Raw genomic sequence first — 23434 nt, 5'->3', positions numbered from 1 at the left:
TGAAGATATTTCAACATCATGTCTAAACTATACAAGGCTACACTGATCACTCGTGCTTTGCTGCCAAATGTATAGGTGTCCCCATAGGCATAATATTTAAATTGTGGAAATTATTTTTGCGATCCACGGTAGACTTTCCTCCTAATGAAAAGGCCCCCCATCCTGCTGGTGTGGGCTTCTGGACAGTGCACTTAATATGCATTTATGGATGAGAAAGTGAACTTGGCATTTCCAAAAAGGAATTCAGTGGGGAATCGGGGATTGCCTGCCTTGCGATCTGTTGTCTACAGCCAGTGTATCATTAAATATGCCTAAGCACTATACTTTTTTATTGCGCATTTAATTAAGCTGACACATTTGGCTGTGTTGAACTTCAATTCATTAGCAGAAAACATGCGTCTGAATGTAATATTGTTTTGTCATACCATAGCACAGGTGTTGGTCGCCTGAATTCACTGTAGTAGGCTGGGGCTAATATATAGGCTAGCATACGAATGGAAGATCAATATCCCAGCCTATGGATTAACTTTTAATATACACATCTCTGTCTTCACTGTTCCCTTCTTGCGTAATTCATGCATCTCCGCGTCCGCTGGCATCTCCACTGGCCTCTCTCTCTCTCTCTCTTCCGTCCTCTCTCTATTCCTCTTAAGGATGGATATACATTTACATAATCGTTGTAAATGTGATATTTCAGTTTTTTACTTATAATAGATTTGCACAAATGTATAGAATACTATTTTTGCTTTGTCATTATGGGGTATTGTGTGTCGATTGATGAGGAAAACCCCCCAAATGTAATACATTTTAGAATAAGGCTGTATCGTAACAAAATGTGGGAAAAGTCAAGGGGTCTGAATACTTTCCGAATGCACTGTATTTATCATAGTTATTGACCTCACAATAAGCCAGATTCTGGTCATTTACATTGTGGTATTGAAATTTGAAGCAGCAGCCGCGGTACAATGAAACGGAAATGGACAGCTCATGGTGCTGAAAGTAGGCATAATTCATTTAAACCGTCTTCATTTAATTAGACTTTACTAACAACAAGAGGGCTTTGTGTTGGAGCCTATTTCTTCCTATTGAAGAAATACAAGGTAGGCCTACCTGTTTGGCAGATGACATTAGGCTTTAGGCTGCTATCTACAGTGCCTTCAAAAAGTATTCACACTCCTTGACTTTTTCCACATAAAGCCTACATGGGTTTTTGTTTGTCACTAGCCTACACACAATACCCCATAATGTCAAAGTGTTGCTATGTTTTTCAAAATAAGTTTTTACAAATTAATAAAAGATGAAATGCTGAAATGTCTTGAGTTAATAAGTATTCAACCCCTGTTATGACAAGCCTAAATAAGTTCAGGAATAAAAATGTGCTTAACAAGTCACATAATAAGTTGCATGGAGTAAAAATGTGCTTAACAAGTCACATAATAAGTTGCATGGACTCTGTGTGCAATAATAGTGTTTAAACATGAGTTTTGAATGACTACATCATCTCTGTACCCCACACATACAATTATCTATAAGGTGAACTTCAAAATACAGATCTAACCATGAAGACAAGGGAGGTTTTCCAATGGTTCGCAAAGAAGGGCACTTATTGGTAGATGGGTGTAAATAAAAAAAAGCAGACATTGAATATCCCTTTGAGCATAGTGAAGTTATTAATTGCACTTTGGATGGTGTATCAATACACCCAGTCACTACAAACATACAGGCGTCCTTCCTAACTCAGTTGCCGGAGAGGAAGGACATTTCACCATGAGGTCAACTGGGGATGGATCAACCTCATTGTAGTTACTCCACAATACTAGCCTAATTGACAGAGTGAAAAGAAGGAAGCCTGTACAGAATAAAAAATATTCCAAAACATGCATCCTGTTTTCAAAAAGACCGTAATACGGCAAACTAAAACATGTTATGCCATTAACTTCTTGTCCTGAATACAAAGTGTTATGCTTGGGGTAAATCTAATACAACGCATTACTGAGTACCCGTTTGCAATTGTCAAGCATAATGGTGACTGCATCATGTGTTCCTGTGTATCTCAGTTGGTAGAGCATGGTGTTTACAACACCAGAATTGTGGGTTTGATTCCCATGGGGACCAGTATGAAAAAAAGAAAAGTATGAAAATGTATGCACTCACTACTGTAAGTATGGATAAGAGTGTCTGCTAAATTACTCAAATGTTATGGGTATGCTTGTAATCGTTAGGACTGGGAGATTTTCAGAATAAGAACGAAATGGAGCTAAGCACTGGCAAAATATTACCCAGAAAGACTCAAAGCTGTAATCACTGCCAAAGGTGATTTCACTCAGGGGTGTGAATACCTATGTAAATTAGATATGAATTAATTTAATTTTCAATACATTTACAAACATTTATCAAAACATGTTTTCACTTTGTCATTATGAGGTATTGTGTGTAGATAGGAAAACATCTACCTAATCCATTTTGAATTCAGGCCGTAACACAACACAATGTGGAATAAGTCGAAGGGTATGAATACCTTCTGAAGGCACTTGTACATAGATTAGTTGGCCAATTCCTCCACCCACCAAGCTCTCTTTAAATTGCCCACCTCCGTGTCAGTGAAGGGCTGTTAAGTTAAAACCAGAACTCGAATTGAGGGGGTATGAGAGGGAATGCCATAGGCCTATCTTCTATTTCAGAAAATGGCAAAAGGCACAGGCCTAACCATTGTTAGCTCAAGATTTTGAAGAAAATAAAAAATATCCGATTATTAAAGTGATCTATGACAGTGCTTTGGTCCCCGATACTTTATGCTAGAAACAAGCTGTAAAATACCCAGAAAAGACGTGACTCCGATGCATATGAGGATATCATTGTTTTGTTTATTTGACATTGAGGCTGAGCTACGACTTTCTATAGCCAGGAGACAAAAAAAAGACTTTGCTTGGGAAGTAATCAAATTCTGTCACTATCAATTGATTAAGCTTTTCCATACAATAGAATATGTTTAAACTCAGACAGCTTTTAGGGCAACACTTCTGTGTGACCTTCTCTTGTTGGGTTAAGCCATGGAAGAAGAGTAGCCAGCAGTTAAAGCATTAATTTCTCTGCATTGGTAGGCCTACTGTCTGGGATGGAAGGTAGGACTACTGTCTGGGATGGAAGGTAGGCCTACTGTCTGGGATGGAAGGTAGGACTACTGTCTGGGATGGAAGGTAGGCCTACTGTCTGGGATGGAAGGTAGGCCTACTGTCTGGGATGGGAGGTAGGCCTACTGTCTGGGATGGAAGGTAGCTCTACTGTCAGGGATGGAAGGTAGGCCTACTGTCAGGGACGGGAAGAAGGACTACTGTCTGGGATGGAAGGTAGGCCTACTGTCTGGGATGGAAGGTAGGACTACTGTCTGGGATGGAAGGTAGGCCTACTGTCTGGGATGGAAGGTAGGACTACTGTCTGGGATGGAAGGTAGGCCTACTGTCTGGGATGGAAGGTAGCTCTACTGTCAGGGATGGAAGGTAGGCCTACTGTCTGGGACGGGAAGAAGGACTACTGTCTGGGATGGAAGGTAGGCCTACTGTCTGGGATGGAAGGTAGGCCTACTGTCTGGGATGGAAGGTAGGCCTACTGTCTGGGATGGAAGGTAGGACTACTGTCTGGGATGGAAGGTAGGCCTACTGTCTGGGATGGAAGGTAGCTCTACTGTCAGGGATGGAAGGTAGGCCTACTGTCTGGGACGGGAGGTAGGACTACTGTCAGGGACGGAAGGTAGGCCTACTGTCTGGGACGGGAAGAAGGACTACTGTCTGGGATGGAAGGTAGGCCTACTGTCTGGGATGGAAGGTAGGCCTACTGTCTGGGATGGAAGGTAGGCCTAACTTTTAAAAGTACCATGCTCAGATTCCTAATGACGTCTCAGATTTAATTATTTCAAAACAGGGACAGTTTAATTGCAAACAAGATACACTTATTTGTCATTGGACAAATATGTTACTATGAACACAGGCCTATCTCCCTTTCCATTCTTAGCCTATAATTCCGGTAATATGTGTGCTATTAAAAAAGATTCTGCGGTGTTCTGTGCTATCCACTTTGTTTTAATTATTATTTTGGGTATAGGGGAGGGTCACTTGTTTTCCTTCAAGCGTTCAGGGAGGGTTTAAGTAAAATATATTTGGCTGAAGAGAGGGCCATTCATTTTCATTTCAGAGAGGTCCTATTTTGTTCATGTAACCCTTATTACACATGACGTTCAGTCCCTTATAGCTCTTAAACCAATATCCTAGCCCAATTCGTGTCCCAGAAGTAGCAATATAGATAGGTCACTTGATCAATAAAAAAATTGATATATTCGAGGAAAGAGGCACCTTGCTCTTGCTTGATGGATATAAAATAGGCTACAGCGTTGACAATGTTGTGCTCACAGTGGCTGGTGGTAAAAATGCAATAAAGGGGAATTTTCTGTACTCCCCACATTTTTACAATCAAATGTATTAAAGAATGCCCAATGTTAGAATGTTTCCAATCAAATGTATTAAAGAATGCCCAATGTTAGAATGTTTCCAATCAAATGTATTAAAGAATGCCCAATGTTAGAATGTTTCCAATCAAATGTATTAAAGAATGCCCAATGTTAGAATGTTTCCAATCAAATGTATTAAAGAATGCCCAATGTTAGAATGTTTCCAATCAAATGTATTAAAGAATGCCCAATGTTAGAATGTTTCCAATCAAATGTATTAAAGAATGCCCAATGTTAGAATGTTTCCAATCAAATGTATTAAAGAATGCCCAATGTTAGAATGTTTATAATCAAATGTATTAAAGAATGCCCAATGTTAGAATGTTTACAATCAAATGTATGAATTAAGTTAGGAAAACGTTCTATCAGTCTAATTTGTATAAAATTGTGATTGGATGATAGCTCCCACTGGGCACATTTCAATTAAATTACATTGAACCAACGTGGAATAGACGTTGAATTGAGGGTTATCGAATCAGGATCAAATCCTCCCATCTCCTTGAGCTCATTAATGATAGAATAGTCATATTTGAATACTGCTGAAAGGCCAGTCTCTTTGTCTAATGACAGGAGTGGCAAGGAGTGGAATGTAATAGCTGAACAGAGATGGCAACCAGGCTAGTTAGCATATAGAACAGAGCTGTGAATTACCCTAGAACAGTAGAACAGGGCCTGTTACCAGGGGCTTTGATTCACTCTTGTAATAAAGAAAGTGTTGTGCGTCCCCATTGCCAGACCAGGCCATGATCACAGGGATGCTGTTATACCAGCAGCTAGTCCACTCCCGGAGCCCAGATGATGCTGTTATACCAGCGGTTAGTCCACTCCTGGAGCCCAGATGATGCTGTTGTACCAGCGGTTAGTCCACTCTCGGAGCCCAGATGATGCTGTTATACCAGCGGTTAGTCCACTCCTGGAGCCCAGATGATGCTGTTATACCAGCGGTTAGTCCACTCCTGGAGCCCAGATGATGCTGTTATACCAGCTGTTATACCAGCAGCTCTCCACTCCTGGAGCCCAGATGATGCTGTTATACCAGCGGTTAGTCCAGCCTGTTATACCAGGGTTAGTCCACTCCTGGAGCCCAGATGATGCTGTTATACCAGCAGATGATGCTGTTATACCAGCAGTTAGTCCACTCCTGGAGCCCAGATGATGCTGTTATACCAGCAGCTAGTCCACTCCCGGAGCCCAGATGATGCTGTTATACCAGCGGTTAGTCCACTCCTGGAGCCCAGATGATGCTGTTATACCAGCGGTTAGTCCACTCTCGGAGCCCAGATGATGCTGTTATACCAGCGGTTAGTCCACTCCCGGAGCCCAGATGATGCTGTTATACCAGCAGCTGGTCCACTCCCGGAGCCCAGATGATGCTGTTATACCAGCAGCTACTCCACTCCCGGAGCCCAGATGATGCTGTTATACCAGCAGTTAGTCCACTCTCGGAGCCCAGATGATGCTGTTATACCAGCAGCTAGTCCACTCCCAGAGCCCAGATGATGCTGTTATACCAGCAGCTACTCCACTCCCGGAGCCCAGATGATGCTGTTATACCAGCGGTTAGTCCACTCCTGGAGCCCAGATGATGCTGTTATACCAGCAGCTAGTCCACTCCCAGAGCCCAGATGATGCTGTTATACCAGCAGCTAGTCCACTCCCGGAGCCCAGATGATGCTGTTATACCAGCAGCTAGTCCACTCCCGGAGCCCAGATGATGCTGTTATACCAGCAGCTACTCCACTCCCGGAGCCCAGATGATGCTGTTATACCAGCGGTTAGTCCACTCCTGGAGCCCAGATGATGCTGTTATACCAGCGGTTAGTCCACTCTCGGAGCCCAGATGATGCTGTTATACCAGCAGCTAGTCCACTCCCAGAGCCCAGATGATGCTGTTATACCAGCAGCTACTCCACTCCTGGAGCCCAGATGATGCTGTTATACCAGCAGTTAGTCCACTCCCGGAGCCCAGATGATGCTGTTATACCAGCGGTTAGTCCACTCTCAGGGCCCAGATGATGCTGTTATACCAGCAGCTAGTCCACTCCCAGAGCCCAGATGATGCTGTTATACCAGCGGTTAGTCCACTCCTGGAGCCCAGATGATGCTGTTATACCAGCGGTTAGTCCACTCCCGGAGCCCAGATGATGCTGTTATACCAGCAGTTAGTCCACTCCTGGAGCCCAGATTATGCTGTTATACCAGCAGCTAGTCCACTCCCGGAGCCCAGATGATGCTGTTATACCAGCAGTTAGTCCACTCCCGGAGCCAGATGTATGATCTCATTAGTGCAGAAGGAGAATTGGGGCTATATTTAACCTTGATGAAACAGAAGCTATTATCGTTTTGTGCAGCAAACATGCTAGCACTGCATTATTATGATATGGCTGTTCCATGCTACAGTATGTATTGATAGCATGAGTTAAAGCCTCCCCTTTGCTGTGGAAAATTACAAATCCAATATTTTCCGTGCATTGAAAACCAGGGCTTGGAAGGGATTCTATTTCTTTTATCACCAGAGCCTGGCTCCCTTGGTATGTAGTGGAGAAAACAGTCTTTGTCTTGAGTCAAAATCCATAGACTTGGAATTGGTTGTCTTTAAAAATAAATGTGTCTCAGTTGCATGTGTGTATTAGTCAATATATCAGGTCTGTGATATGTCAGGTTTGTAAGCTAAGGAGTGTGTGGTTGTTATTGTTTAGGCCATGGGCTGGCTTTGAGAGAGGCTGTGGTACTGTATATGAGGACTAGCAGTGCATGGGAATCTACTCTGACATTTTCTTATATGCCTATCTTTTAAGCCTCTTCAAAGGGAGAGGGAGGAGAACACATTCAATTAAAAAAGGTACTTCAAGCCTGCAGAAAAACATTATATGATTAGACTATGAAACAATGCCACAACAGCCTCATGTCAATTCCTGCCACGTGCAGTAGTTTCAGCCTCATCTGTCACTCGTTATTCCAAGCAGATGGAATGCTTTACCTTCACACAGACATACACCTGCAGTAGTAGAGTCATTATGCTGGTGTTGCCCCTGGCCCCAGAACAAACACACATCCATCTGATGTGTGCACAGACCAAAGGGGAAGGCCATGAACGGATGGATGGAGGGAGGGATGATTCCTTGATGGATGGATAAGTGGTTGAATTGAAGCATGCTAGATGGGTAGAGAAATGTGTAGTGAATGTTTGGCTGGATGGAGGAAAGATGCTGAGATGCCTTTAAAACAGTGTTGTGTAACATGCAGCATTGAACTTGAAAATAATACTGGAAGATCACAGAAGCGAGAAATGAGTCAGGTGTGTCTCCAGACTGTTCTCTTTTTACCAATCCACTCCAAAGGTCGGTCTTTCTAGTTTTATGCAGCAACAATGCTGTGGTGTTTCAAGGCTTCCAGGAGATTTATTTGAGGGTTAGGCCCCTATTTATTCGATAAGCTCTAATACTGCATTCCTTGTCAATGGTTATTTCTTTCATTTTCTAATTTTGCATGCTGAGAACAAGAGCAGACCACGCTGTGAAAAAAACCTGAACATTTTCAGCAACATTTTCATTTTCTAATAAAGAAGTCAGTCAGGTCAAGAGGGGAGAGGAGGAGCAGAGTCCACGGAGGGCAAAGAGCTTGAGGAATCAGCCAGATGGTGTGGGACAGTGGAGTTGTTATCAGTAGAGTTGTTATTCAGGGTTCACAAATGTCCATTCCACTTAAAACAAATATTTATAGGAGACAGAGATAAGGAGGGACATAGGAGCTTGTTTAAAAACTTTTGTACATTCACAAGAGAGGTTTGTTCACCTATTTGTTGTGTAAAAATCTAATATCTACATCTTGTTAGACCAAGTACACGGTGCATTGTACATAGTGTTTATAGCCAGAGCTAATTTTCATCATCCCCACAGATGGCCCTATATAGCAGCTTCTTATAAATCAATTTATACTGCAGCGACCAGCGAGCACAGCCCTATGCTGCAACAATGCCTGCCTGCGTCCTGCATGGTGGTAGGAGTTATTTGTCCATTAAGAGCAGTGGCCAGTGCACTGATTTCCCCCATTAGTTCTAGTTGATTAACCAAGCAGATACATTGTCCAAGGAGAAGTGAAGGGCACAGCGAGGCAGAGAGCACTGCCATGGGAACGCGCATCCCACACGGCTGTCATTTATTCAAATAGTCACCATTTATTTTCCGATTTATATAGATTAACGCTTCTTCACAACCTTACAAGTAATAGTTCATCTTCTACACATGAACTCCCTTGAATTCTCTATTACTCCACCATCACATCTACATCCTACAATATTCTGATTCATCCATCCTCTCTCTCTCTCTCTCTCTACTTGGTAGCTATTATTTTGAGATCTGATCATGTTGGAGGAGGCACTCTTTCGTCTGGTCCCCTAAAAATATATCCCCATGCCCCAGGGCAGTGATTGGGGACAATACCCTGTATAGAGTGCCTTCTTTCGGATGGGACGTTAAACAGGTGTCTTGACTCTGGTCAATAAAGATCCCATGGCAGTTATCGTAAGAGTAGGTGTGTTAACCCCGGTGTCCTGGCTAAATTTCCAACCCACATAGCATCAGGGCCACCTAATCATCCCCAGCTTCTTATTGGCTCATTCATCCCCACTCTGCTCCCCTGTAACTATTCCCCAGGTCATTGCTGTAAATGAGAATGTGTTCTCAGTCAATAAATGAATAAATACATGTCCGGCTATGTGTTATGTTCTATGACTGCAGGGAGCGATATGGCCTTATTGGACTGTGTGTAGTTGACTGTCTTCTGGCCCTCACCTGGATGTCTGAATGTGGGAAGAGATTACTTCATTTGTCTGCTTGTGGTCTGCCTGGAGGCTTGATTGACTGTGTCCTAATCCTAACCAACCTGTTTGGTTGACTGTCTTCTGAGTTCTGGCCCTCACCTGAACTTACTCAAACAGACTGTTTTGTCTTTCTAGGTTGACTATGTTCCGACCCAGAACTGACTGTATGGTCTGTTTGTCTGTCTGTTTGTCCAGTCTGCTCCCAGTTCTCCAGAGGAGTGTACGCCATCTTCGGCTTCTACGACCAGAAGTCCATGAACACGCTGACCTCGTTCTGTGGGGCTCTGCACACCTCCTTCATCACACCCAGCTTCCCCACCGATGCCGACGTGCAGTTTGTCATCCAGATGAGGCCTCCTCTACGGGGAGCTGTCCTCAGCCTGCTGGCCCACTACAAGTGGGAGAAGTTTGTCTACCTCTATGACACCGAGAGGGGTAAGAAACAGCCTGGCTAACATTCTGACAGACTTCATTGCATTGGCAACACACATGAGATACTGTACTATACTGTACAAAGAGGCTCTCTGGTAAAGCCATAGCTCCTCTCGCCTCCATCCATGTCACCTCACATTAAGCCATGAAGTATATAATTATTTCCCCTCAGTGTGGAAATCCTCTGATCCCCAGTCCTCATTTTAAGAGTGATCTAAAAGCTTTAAATCTGGGCCTGTAATGATGCCTAAAGTGCTTTAGTGTCTGGAGGCTTTTCCTTGGCTTCCACATTAAACAGGCCCCTGGCTGCTTCAGTAAATGAGTCCAAGGCAGGTGACGTTCCTGTCTGTGTGACTGTTGCTGTGCTGTAGTGTGACTCTGAGGAGCTCCCTCAGAGTCAATACGCTACCAGCCTCTAATCCTCTGAATATAATTTAGACTATATAATCCAATTACAAAGGAGCCACAACACAATGTGACTTTTACACGTCCTTCATGCCCCCCCTTCCCTCTCCACTGTACCCCAGCAGCAGACACAGGCTGATGGAGGGAGCTAGCAGAGGTCTCCATCCTGCTCTGTGAAGGTCGACATCTGGAGAGTTCAGCCTTAAGACAGAACACTAATGACACTCCAATCTGTCAGGGTGGGATATTCCTGGTCCTGGACCAGGCTACTGTACTGTAAAGCTGGCTGTAGAGAGAGACATACTGTACTGGACCAGACTACTGTAATGTAAAGCTGGCTGTAGAGAGACACATACTGTACTGGACCAGGCTTCTGTAATGTAAAGCTGGCTGTAGAGAGAGACATACTGTACTGGACCAGGCTACTGTACTGTAAAGCTGGCTGTAGAGAGAGACATACTGTACTGGACCAGGCTACTTTACTGTTAAGCTGGCTGTAGAGAGAGACATACTGTACTGGACCAGGCTACTGTACTGTAAAGCTGGCTGTAGAGAGAGAGATACTGTACTGGACCAGGCTACTGTACTGTAAAGCTGGCTGTAGAGAGAGAGACATACTGTACAGGACCAGGCTACTGTAATGTAAAGCTGGCTGTAGAGAGAGACATACTATACTGGACCAGGCTACTGTACTGTAAAGCTGGCTGTAGAGAGAGACATACTGTACTGGACCAGGCTACTGTACTGTAAAGCTGGCTGTAGAGAGAGAGACATACTGTACAGGACCAGGCTACTGTAATGTAAAGCTGGCTGTAGAGAGAGACATACTATACTGGACCAGGCTACTGTACTGTAAAGCTGGCTGTAGAGAGAGACATACTGTACTGGACCAGGCTTCTGTAATGTAAAGCTGGCTGTAGAGAGAGACATACTGTACTGGACCAGGCTACTGTACTGTTAAGCTGGCTGTAGAGAGAGACATACTGTACTGGACCAGGTTACTGTACTGTAAAGCTGGCTGTAGAGAGAGACACACTGTACTGGACCAGGCTACTGTACTGTAAACCTGGCTGTAGAGAGACATACTGTACAGGACCAGGCTACTGTAATGTAAAGCTGGCTGTAGAGAGAGACATACTGTACTGGACCAGGCTACTGTACTGTAAAGCTGGCTGTAGAGAGAGACATACTGTACTGGACCAGGCTACTGTACTGTAAAGCTGGCTGTAGAGAGAGACATACTGTACTGGACCAGGCTACTGTACTGTAAAGCTGGCTGTAGAGAGAGAGACATACTGTACAGGACCAGGCTACTGTAATGTAAAGCTGGCTGTAGAGAGAGACATACTGTACTGGACCAGGCTACTGTACTGTTAAGCTGGCTGTAGAGAGAGACATACTGTACTGGACCAGGCTACTGTACTGTAAAGCTGGCTGTAGAGAGAGACATACTGTACTGGACCAGGCTACTGTACTGTAAAGCTGGCTGTAGAGAGAGACATACTGTACTGGACCAGGCTACTGTACTGTTAAGCTGGCTGTAGAGAGAGACATACTGTACTGGACCAGGCTACTGTACTGTTAAGCTGGCTGTAGAGAGAGACATACTGTACAGGACCAGGCTACTGTAATGTAAAGCTGGCTGTAGAGAGAGACATACTATACTGGACCAGGCTACTGTACTGTAAAGCTGGCTGTAGAGAGAGACATACTGTACTGGACCAGGCTACTGTAATGTAAGCTGGCTGTAGAGAGAGACATACTGTACTGGACCAGGCTACTGTACTGTTAAGCTGGCTGTAGAGAGAGACATACTGTACTGGACCAGGCTACTGTAATGTAAAGCTGGCTGTAGAGAGAGACATACTGTACTGGACCAGGCTACTGTACTGTAAAGCTGGCTGTAGAGAGAGACATACTGTACTGGACCAGGCTACTGTACTGTAAAGCTGGCTGTAGAGAGAGACATACTGTACTGGACCAGGCTACTGTACTGTAAAGCTGGCTGTAGAGAGAGACATACTGTACTGGACCAGGCTACTGTACTGTTAAGCTGGCTGTAGAGAGAGACATACTGTACTGGACCAGGCTACTGTACTGTAAAGCTGGCTGTAGAGAGAGACATACTGTACTGGACCAGGCTACTGTACTGTAAAGCTGGCTGTAGAGAGAGACATACTGTACTGGACCAGGCTACTGTACTGTAAAGCTGGCTGTAGAGAGAGACATACTGTACAGGAACAGGTATTTTGTTTACAGTACCATGTTGTTGCTGTAATTAGATACTGCTGGTAGGAGAAAAGGCTGAGGCTAACAATTACACATCATTTCTCTCCTGTGTATCATTTAGGGGAAAGGGGGGGATACCTAGTCAGTTGTACAACTGAATGCCTTCAACTGAAATGTGTCTTCCGCATTTAACCCAACCCCTCTAAAACAGAGAGGGTCGGGGAGCTGTCTTAATTGACATCCACGTCTTCGGCGCCCAGGGAACAGTGGGTTAACTGCCTTGTTCAGGGGCAGAACAACAGAGTTGTATCTTGTCAGCTCTGGGATTCAATCCAGCAACCTTTCGGTTACTGACCCAACGCTCTAACCACTATTTACCATTAAACTATAGTGTAAAACTAAAGTGTAAAACATTTTCCATTTCTTCCTCTGGCTATAGGAGATCTTAGTTGTAGTCTTTATCCTCTGTGGCACATGGGAGGTTCCTAACACCAACACCATTGAGCTTTATCAAAACATAAGGTATTTTCTCAAAGAATAGACCATATTCTATACCACTTTAGATTTATAGCGATGGGGAGGGCTATTATTGTATTGGGATCGTTTACTGGTTTATATAGAGTGCATTCAAAGTGCTTTTAAGCCTACATTGAGCCAGCTTTTACAGTGCGTTCAAGAGGTTTCCTTGCTGGCTTGCATTAACTCCAGCATGGTGGGTACTTTATCCATCACCCACGTTGACAGGTTTGTCAATGGTTCTCATCAAACCATTTTGTTCAACTTTCAACGAGAAAAAAAGATTGCTCACTTCTAACATATTTTCTCAAATAATTGAATAGGTTTATTTCAAAGCGGTAGTTTAAAAAAAAAATCCCCTCTTCACCACCACAGCACACAACCCTAACTGAGATGGTAGTAGCTAACAGCCTTTCTTCATGGTGTTCCAGATGTTCTATCCCATCCTAAACCATATTAAGAAAGTGCCAATTGCTTTGAAATTGGGGTTTGCCTGTCAGAAACATAAACATGGGTAGTGTTTCCTAGTGTCTGTGTATCTGCGGCAGGCCGTACCAGCTGATAATTGGTTGGCTGCTATGGTGGAGGAAAGGTGATTACGGGGTTTATTGTCTCTCTCGGGCACAATCAACCTTCCTCCATGTGCCTCCTGATTCGCCCCTTACAGCTTTACTTGACTTATGGAGGCCCTTCCACCTGCTGTGTCTGGGCGAGATCACTACCATCTGTAACACACTCCCCATTTCCACAGCATGACAAAAAAGCAGTAAAGAAAAACCATAACTCCAACCCGCCAAACGGATGACAGGAGTGGAGAGCCCCATCAAGTCGCTGCAGTGTTTGTGTCATAGGAAATGGATTTTCGGTCCAATGGGCCTTTGGCTGACAGCAACATTGGCACTTGAGCCACTGTCGTTTGGATTCTTACCCCACATGCTGTGCTGTGTATGCCTTACACACAGCTTGTGTTTGCTCTGAGGCAAGAAAGGCTAGAGAGCCCTCCTGCTCCTCCTGTTCTTACCAACCCTTCGCTGTTCTGTTCCCCAAGTGGATCAGAACATAGTGTTTAGGCTCTACAGTGATCACCACTCATCTAAATTCCACCTTTTAAAAATGACATTTTAAATGGCACTTTACTATTGGGTAACATTGATATGGACTTCCTGTTACAAAAACAAGAGGAAGCTTTTTGAAGTTGGGGAGGCTCTCAAATTCCAGTGGGATGATTTCTCCATCACTGATGACAAAGCCATCAAACACCCGAACAGAGACACCCAAACAAAAGGAACCAAGAAATGAAAGGAAGAAACATATACATAACTCTAGTGAGTCTAGTCCCTTCCCCTCTCAAGCTTGAAATAACAACAAAAGGCATGAAAATGGTAATAGTGAAGGATGCAAATCCACTCTCCTGGATCCCAGTGAGGTTAACCCCATCATGGCTGTAAGCTCTGCTTAGGCTCTGAGACACTGGGTTGTAATAGGAAGATGTGTTACTATGGCAAGGTACAATAACATAGCAATCTCCCGCCTACATTTTCACTGGGATTGTGAGACTGAGTGTGGAGGAAAATAAACACCCAGAGGTTCTGACCCCGCCTTCCATGTCCATGGAGCATTCCATTTCAAATGTGATTTGGCCTCTTGGTGAGTGTCTCTCACACCGGCAGTCATATTCTCCTCTTTTATCCTCATTGATTCCACCTCCCCATCATGCTGGAAATGCCTAGAAAATTCCGTATCCATTGTTGTGTTGAATCTAAATCCCATTGATTTTGCTATTGAGACCTTGAAGAGTGTTTTGAGTCCTTCACCACTAGTTCTTGTTTACAGAAATGGGGTTTAGTTTGTATACCCTGCACCTCAAGTCCTTGAAGAAAAATGATCAATAAAGTAGTGTGTTTGAATGGAATTGATTTGTGCCTTTGACTCAAGAGCTAGAACCCGTTAGTGTTTGTTTTGAATAATATATTGTTGAATATGCCCTAAAGCGGATACATTTTTTATATGAGAAATCAAAACCCTTTTCATATAATGTCCACAAACAGACACACACTGCTGTAAGAGGGTCTACTTTTTATTTGTCATTTTATGTGACTAACATACTGTGTAAATACTGTGTAAATACCATAATATTTACTGACTGACCTATTTCTTGTAGGATATAGGTCTTTGTAGTAAACTTTTTTGTTGCCTTGCTTTGGAATAATCTTATGAAATCATTTTAACCAAAGACTACAATAGTACAGGCAAAATTACAGCTTTTCTCTGGTCCCCATGTTAACCCTGACAGTAGGGGAAGGTAGGGTTTGAGGTGGAAATTGCATGTATGGGAGTAAAATCACAGTGCTCCCCTGCTGGAAGTCTCACTGGCTTCCTCTCTGCAGGGAAAAGTCTGATTAATTGCACAGTGCTAAATGGCTGCGTTCAGCAGTCAGGCACAGGCTCATTAACACAGTGTGAGAGAGCTAGAGAGACAGACAGAGAGAAACAGAAAGAGAAAGAGAGAGCGGCACAAACCAGGCGCTCCTGTCCTCTCCATCTCATTGATCTCTCTACTCCATCTTCACTTCCAGCCCAGGCTGGGCCACGCTGTACAAATCAATGAGCACAGGCAGCCTGCTGTGGCTAAACGCTGTTTATCTCTTCTTCCCCATCACTGGCTCTGCCTTCCGTCTGTCTGTGTGGTCCCTCTCTCCCACTCTTGTTAGCTCTTCCTTGAAACTTCAAGATTTCAACTGGCTCTCAAGTTCTCCAAGTCAAGTCCTTATTCTCTATAGGACCTGTGTGTCTCTCTCAGGGGGGCCCAACCTGACACGAAACATGGAGAACATTGGGTCGGTCCAATTTGGAGCTCTGTGTCCTTGGACGATTCTGTGATGGTAAACAAATCCTTTTTGAATGCCCAACTATATCTACTCTAGAGATAGATGATACAGGTCTAGCTTTAGATCAACTGAAGCTTTATGGAGGTACTGTACAGTGTGTTTTAAAAATTGCACGCTCAGTCAGAGTTCTCAGTCAGAGTATGAGATGAAGGTAAAAACGAGGTGGTGTATTGTACTGTATGGGTGGGTGGGCTTTTCATTTGTAAAAGGTGAGCCTGGTCTTGTTGTTTGTGTTTTTGTAAGGCTCTCTCTGTGTGCATGGACTGTGGGATGACCTCATTGGTAAAAAGCGCTGACTCATAGAGCATTGTGCATTCACCGCAGATGGTGACTCTACAGCTGGAGCATCTGTTCTCCCTGAGTGCCCCTGCTCTCCCCCTGAACAAAACCAAGCCTGCCCACTTCGCCAGAGGCCCCAAATGGTCACCATGTGTCCAGGCACATTCAAGCATGTAGTGGAATGGAAGGAAAATATTGTGATTGTGCTGTGCTGCTGACCACATGGAATAGTATGATAGTAGGCTACGATATTGTGCCACAACATACTGTTGCATAGGGGTTGGAACCGAAATATATAAAGTCCTGTTCCCATATTTCATGAGCTGAAATAAAAGATCCCAGAAATGTTCCATACAAACAAAAAGCTTATTTCTCTCAAATGTCATGCACAAATTTGTTTACATCCGTTAGTGAGCATTTCTCCTTTTTGTAGTTAATAAATCAATTATTCTCTAATTAGCAAAAATCTCTCTCCCTATCTTCTGAATCATGCTAGTAAAGGCCTGGTGTGTAATGTCAGTACAGTAGGCTATGCTTCGGAGGGCAGGTAGCCTAAACACCTACAAACACTGGCAAAGATTTTCAGCTGGCAGACAGACAGTGGAAGAAGTTTCTACATGACAGAGTGAGGGCTTTCCATAGGTGCTTTGTTGCCGTTTTACTGTGGGACTGGAAAAATGTCAGAAACGTTACATTTGTTTACTAAACCTCTCTGGGATATGTGGGACGGTAGCGTTCCACCTCGCCAACAGCCAGTGAAATTGCATGTCACCAAATTCAAAACAACAGAAATCCCATAATTAAAATTCCTCAATATACAAGTATTTTACACCATTTTAAAGACATATTTCTTTTAAATCCAGCCACAGTGTCCGATTTCAAATAGGCTTTATGGTGAAAGCACACCAAACGATTATGTTAGGTCAGCACCAAGTCACAGAAAGCCATAAAGCCATTTTCCAGCCAAGGAGAGCCCTCACAACAGTCAGAAATAGCGATTAAATTAATCACTAACCTTTGATGATCTTCATTAGATGGCACTCCCAGGACTTCATGTTACACAATAAATGTGTGTTTTGTTTGATAAAGTTAATTTTTATGTCCAAAAACCTCATTTGAAATTGGTGTTTTATGTTCAGAAATGCATTGTCTCAAACAAACATCTGGTGAAAGTGCAGAGAGCCACAGCAAATTACAGAAATACTCGTAATAAACATTGAAAAAAGATACAAGTGTTATGCATGGAAATATAGATAAACTTCTCCTTAATGCAACCGCTGTGTCAGATTTCAAAAAAGCTTTACGGCGAAAGCACACCTTTCGATTATGTTAGGTCTCCGCCTAGCCACAGAAAAACATACAGCGATTTTCCAAAGAAGGAGAGGTGTCACAAAAGTCAGAAATAGCATTATAAATATTCACTTACATTTGATGATCTTCATCAGAATGCACTCCCAGGAATCCCAGTTCCACAATAACTGTTTATTTTGTCCGATAAAGTCCATAATTTATGTCCAAATACCTTATTTTTGTTTGCGCGTTTAGTTCACAAATCCAAACTCACGAGGCGCGGGCAAGCCCAGGCAAAAGTTCAGACGAAAAGTTACATTACAGTTCCTAGAAACATGTCAAACGATGTATAGAATCAATCTTTAGGATGTTTTTATCATAAATCTTCAATAATGTTTCAACCAGAGAATTCCTTTGTCTTTAGAAATGCAATGGAACGCAGCTAACTCTCACGGGCGTGAGCGAGACTGACCTCATGGCACTCTGCCAGACCTCTGTTTGAAACAGCTCTCATTCTCTCCCCCTTCAGAGTAGAAGCCTCAAACAAGGTTCTAAAGACTGTTGACATCTAGTGTAAGCCTTAGGAAGTGCAATATGACCCCATAGACACTATATATTCGATAGGCAATGACTTGAAAAACTACAAACCTCAGATTTCCCACTTCCTGGTTGGATTTTTTCTCAGGGTTTTGCCTGCCATATGAGTTCTGTTAGACTCACAGACATCATTCAAACAGTTTTAGAAACATCAGATTGTTTTCTATCCAAATCTACAGAGCTGGTGTAACTGAGTCAGGTTTGTAGGCTTTTTCAGTTCTGCCCACAAATTTTCTATGGGATTGAGGTCAGGGCTTGTGATGGCCACTCCAATACCTTGACTTTGTTTACCTTAAGCCATTTCATTGACAATTTGGAAGACCCGTTTGCGACCAAGCTTGGTCTGATGTCTTGAGCACCAGTCCCTCCTGCAGCAAAGCACCCCCACAACATGATGCTGTCACCCCCGTGCTTCATGGTTGGGATGGTGTTCTTCGGCTTGCAAGCCTCCCCCTTTTTCCTCCAAACATAACAATGGTCATTATGGCCAAACAGTTCAATTTTTGTTTCATCAGACCAGAGGACATCTCTACAAAAAGTACGATCTTTGTCCTCATGTGCAGTTGCAAACCGTAGTTTGGCTTTTTTATGCCGGTTTTGGAGCAGTGTTTTATTCCTTGCTGAACGTCCTTTCAGGTTATGTCGATGTTGGACTCGTTTTTACTGTGGATATAGATACTTTTGTACCTGTTTCCTTCAGCATCTTCACAAGGTCCTTTGCTGTTGTTTTGGGATTGACTTGCACTTTTCGCACCAAAGTACGTCTCCTTCCTGAGCAGTATGATGGCTGTGTGGTCCCATGGTGTTTATACTTGCGTACTATTGTGTTACAGTGAATTATACGTGAAATAATCTGTCTGTAAACAATTGTTGGAAAAATTACTTGTGTCATGCACAAAGTAGATGTCCTAACTGACTTGCCAAAACTATGGTTTGTTAACAAGAAATTTGTGGAGTGTTTTAATGACTTCAACTTTAAGCCAATGTAGCCTATGTATCTTCTAATGTGGTCATCTCAGGTTTCATTTGAAGCATCACTTTATCCTTGAACTTGTTTGTAACAATTGCAAATTTGTATTTGTATTTTGTATTTGTAGTCAACTTTTTTATGAAGTTATCAGCAGACACAGTTAGACAGATAGCCACATTTACCAGGTGTCCGCCCGGTGTCCTGCGTCGAAATTGGTGCGTAAACCTCAGCTGCAAGTATTTTTCGATGTAATTCAGAGAAGAAAGCAGACTTCCACGAACGATATATCAATGAAGAGATATGTGAAAAACACCTTGAGGATTGATTCTAAACAACGTTTGCCATGTTTCAGTAGATATTATGGAGTTAATTTGGAAAAAAGTTTGGCGTTTTGGTGACTGAATTTTCGGGGTTTTTTGGTAGCCAAAAGTGATGTACAAAGAATCTTTCAGGAAAAACTGAACATTTGCTATCTAACTGAGAGTCTCCTCATTGAAAACATCCGAAGTTCTTCAAAGGTAAATTATTTTATTTGAATGCTTTTCTGGTTTTTGTGTAAATGTTGCCCGCTAAATGCTACGCTAAATGCTGCACTAGCTATCAATACTCTTACACAAATGCTTGTTTTGCTATGGTTGAAAAGCATATTTTGAAAATCTGAGATGACAGTGTTGTTAAGAAAAGGCTAAGCTTGATAGCTAGCATATTTATTTAATTTAATTTGCAATTTTCATAAATAGTTAACGTTACGTTATGCTAATGAGCTTGAGGCTATAACTGGATACAGGTTTTTTTTGTAGCCAAACGTGAACAAAACGGAGCGATTTGTCCTACACAAATAATATTTTTTGAAAAACTGAACATTTGCTATCTAACTGAGAGTCTCCTCATTGAAAACATCTGAAGTTCTTCAAAGGTAAATGATTTTATTTGAATGCTTTTCTTGTTTTTGTGAAAATGTTGCCGGCTGAATTCTAGGCTTATAGCGATGCTAGCTATCAATACTCTTACACAAATGCTTGTTTAGCTATAGTTCAATAGCATATTTTGAAAATCTGAGATGACAGTGTTGTTAACAAAAGTCTAAGCTTGAGAGCAAATATATTTATTTCATTTCATTTGCGATTTTCATGAATAGTTAACGTTGCGTTATGCTAATGAGCTTGAGGCTATAAATAGGATCCCGGATACGGGATTGCTCGTCGCATGAAGTTAATTATGAATATAGAATGTGTTATGGCTTCATTTTTAATCTTGCTAATGACATTTTTCAAAGGAAATACAGTATCAGGAGCATGCAGGTTAGGGGGGAGAAGGAGGGAGAAGGGGAGCTTTTTTAACTAAGGAATGAGTCCTGGTGTTTATAAGAATGACACATTGATTTCTGTACTTTTAGGCTGTGTAATTTGCACTCTTGATGCATTTTGGAGTTACTCACTACTGTAAGTTGCTCTGAATAAGAGCGTCTGCTAAATGACTAAAATGTCAAATGTGCCTCCCGAGTGGTGCAGCGGTCTAAGGCGGTGTCACTGCAACCTGGGGTTTGATCCCAGGCTGTGTTACAACCGGCCGTGGCCGGGAGTCCAATAGGGCTGCCCATAATTCGCCCAGCCTCGTCCGGGTTAGGGGTGAGTTGGGCTGGGGGGGTGGGGGGGGGGCTTTACTTGGCTCATCGCGCTCTAGCGACTCCTTGTGGCGGGCCGGGCACCTGCATGTTGATTTCGGTCATCAGTTGAACGGTGTTTCCTCCTAAACATTCGTGCAGCTGTCTTCTGGGTTAAGCGAGCGGGTGTTAAGAAGCAAGGTTTGGCGGGTCATGTTTTGGAGGATGCATGACTCGACCTTCGCCTCTCTCTCTCTCGAGCCAGTTGGAGAGTCGCAGACATGAGACAAGATCATAATCATGAAATTGTTAATTAAAAAAAAATGTTCTCAATCATAAAGTACAAAAACAAATGAGGAGCAGTTATCATGCGGTTTTGAGAGTGACAAACAAAGGACATTGAGTTAGAGAATCAACAGCAAAAATGTATATTTGAATATAATTCAGTGTCAAATATGAAATCACAAGAGTCCATAGTGTTGCTATAACAGCTTGCTTTCCACCTGATATGTTAGAGTCCTCCATAATGTACACACCTAGTCTACATTCCCATTATTTTCCAGGGAGCACATTAGAGTGTTACTCAACACATCAGTCTGGTTTGGTCTGCGATCTGCATTGGATCCTACATCCCATCATCACAAACCTCAGAATTTCAGACTGGTGTGTACTCATCTTTCTTTGAGCAGCTAGTATTTCAGCACTGGGCTGAAACAGCTCCTAACACTTCTCCCAATGCAGCAGCCTTGAGTGCTTCAGTTCTATTCTCAGATCTTTCACCTGCTTTCCTCTGCTCTCTGTTCTAAGCTGATAATATTTCAGAACCTTGGACAGTTCTACTCTACAGTACAGGCTCTGACTGCAGAAATCAGTATTTCAGCAATGGACATTTCTCCTTTCTCTGCTGCCTGCCTGGTTGGTGTAGCAACTGCCCCTACTGCTGCTGTGGAAAATACAGAAATCGCTACACATGATGCAGGCAGGTGCAGAGAAAAAGGAAAACCTGCACAGTCACAGACCTTCAAATGTACGCTTGGCCTACAGGCTATAAAGGACGGCCACATCAGCCAACACTCTCTCTCTTCCTCTTCCCCGACTATAGTTTTTTTTGTCTGTTTCACCATACAACACCCTCTCCACTCATCCACACACTGCATACGCTACTGATCCTACAGACGTCCACAGCTTGTTACATTTTTGTATTTATTATATTATTTAGTATAATAAATGTATTTGTTTTTAGATTTAAGTCATGCGTGGTCTCCCTTTGTTGTTAGGAACTATGAGCCAGGTCGTAACAATGTGCATACCTCTAACATCGACATGAAATGTGACTTATTTCAGTATTATCCTAGGTATGTAAATATTTACAAGGTGTTAGCATTTAAAACCGATTGTTATACAACTTTTGTATCCCAAACAGAATAATTCCCTTGCATTTGTATCCTCCATTGCCCTCTCTGCTACAATACCGTAGTATGTGAAAACCTGATATTAGGGGAGAAATGTACACACATCCATTCTAAACAATGGTAAGAGAGGAGCCCAGGAGCCTTATAATGGCCGGGTTATGTTTTTTTCTCTCTTACTCTCCGAATCTTTCACTCTCGCTCCCCCAATCTCTCTCACATTCTTTCACTATCTCGCTCCCCCAATCTTTCACTCTCTCACTCCCAATCTTTCACTATCTCTCTCTCTCTCCCAATCTTTTACGATCTCTCTCTCCCAATCTTTCACTATCTCTCTCTACCAATCTTTTACGATCTCTCTCAATCTTTCACTATCTGGCTCTTCTGCCAATCTTTCACTATCTCTCTTATAATCTTTCACTATCTCTCTCCCAATCTTTCACTATCTCTCTCACATTCTCTCTCTCTCTCTCTGTCTCTGTCTCTGTCTCTAGCTGACTGCACTAGTCTCAGCTGTTTGCAGGAGAAATAGCAGAAACTTTAATAGAATACAAAACAGTAGGGAGGCGTAGCCTGGGGAAAATAATGTAGGAGTCAGCAAAGCCTTTGTGCCTCTGCCTCAACAGAAAAACAGCAACATGGCACATGGGGCCAAGCTCTGTCAGACGCCCGGTAGCAGCTCAACCAAATATTATTTACTTTATGAATTCTAAACATCTCCTAAGGAGACTCACAGTCTGTCACATCTAATTTGACCCTGACCCTATGACTTAAAATGGCACAGTCCTCTGCTCACTTGTCTCTGTCCGCCTGTCTCCAATGCCTTTCATCTATTTTGGGGCACTAGCTTTCAGGATAATGCAGGGGCCATTTGAACAGTGGTCTTTCTGCATTATGAAAGAGATTAATGTGCTGTGTTCAGTTCATGGTTTTCCCAAGATGAAAGGCCATTTTTGTTTGTTTAAGAGATGGGTGTTCTCTAGGCATCTGAGCAGAAACAGGGAAGGCATTGAAGTACTGTAAGTGAAGCTTTAAACTCAAGAAGAAAGCCAGTCAACAAACTCAATTTTGTTTAAATCTGGTTCAGGGAATTGGAATGTCTCTCTCTGCAGTAGCTCTTGTTGTTTTTTCTCTCTGACTTAAGCTTTGAGATAGTGTGACCTTTCTCTAAAAGTGGGTTCAGAAGCTTTGTGTGACTTCAACATGGTGGTGCACTGCTCAGCTTTGGGCAAGCCCTCACAGCAAATACTGTAGCGCAGATTCCTGGCCTGAGAGAGAGTTTAAAAGAGGTCACCATCTCCTAGGAGGCAGCGGGGAAGACTGAGTCAGAGTTGAGACCACACAGCATCCATGATGCTACAGAGGCCATGATGCTATCCACTAACTGCGACAACATAATGTCCATTCTACCTCACATAACCCCCACATGAGACAACATACTGCATACTAGAGGTCGACCGATTAATCGGAATGACCGATTAATTAGGGCCAAT

The 23434-nt window shown here is 42.9% G+C and overlaps 1 protein-coding gene across 1 annotated transcript in view; it reads left to right on the top strand.

Annotated features, from left to right (window-relative positions):
* LOC135549376 (glutamate receptor 3) overlaps positions 1-23434 on the top strand; it is a 107845-nt gene that overhangs the window by 24846 nt on the left and 59565 nt on the right. The window contains exon 3 of the mRNA XM_064979363.1: positions 9519-9758. Within this exon, the coding sequence (XP_064835435.1) occupies positions 9519-9758 (240 nt within the window). The remainder of the gene's footprint in view (positions 1-9518; positions 9759-23434) is intronic.

This window comes from Oncorhynchus masou, chromosome 12 (genome assembly GCF_036934945.1).
Source record: "Oncorhynchus masou masou isolate Uvic2021 chromosome 12, UVic_Omas_1.1, whole genome shotgun sequence".
Taxonomy (NCBI): Eukaryota; Metazoa; Chordata; class Actinopteri; order Salmoniformes; family Salmonidae; genus Oncorhynchus; species Oncorhynchus masou.
The sequence above is the reverse complement of the archived record's forward strand: the minus strand, read 5'-3'. Positions and strand labels throughout refer to the sequence as shown.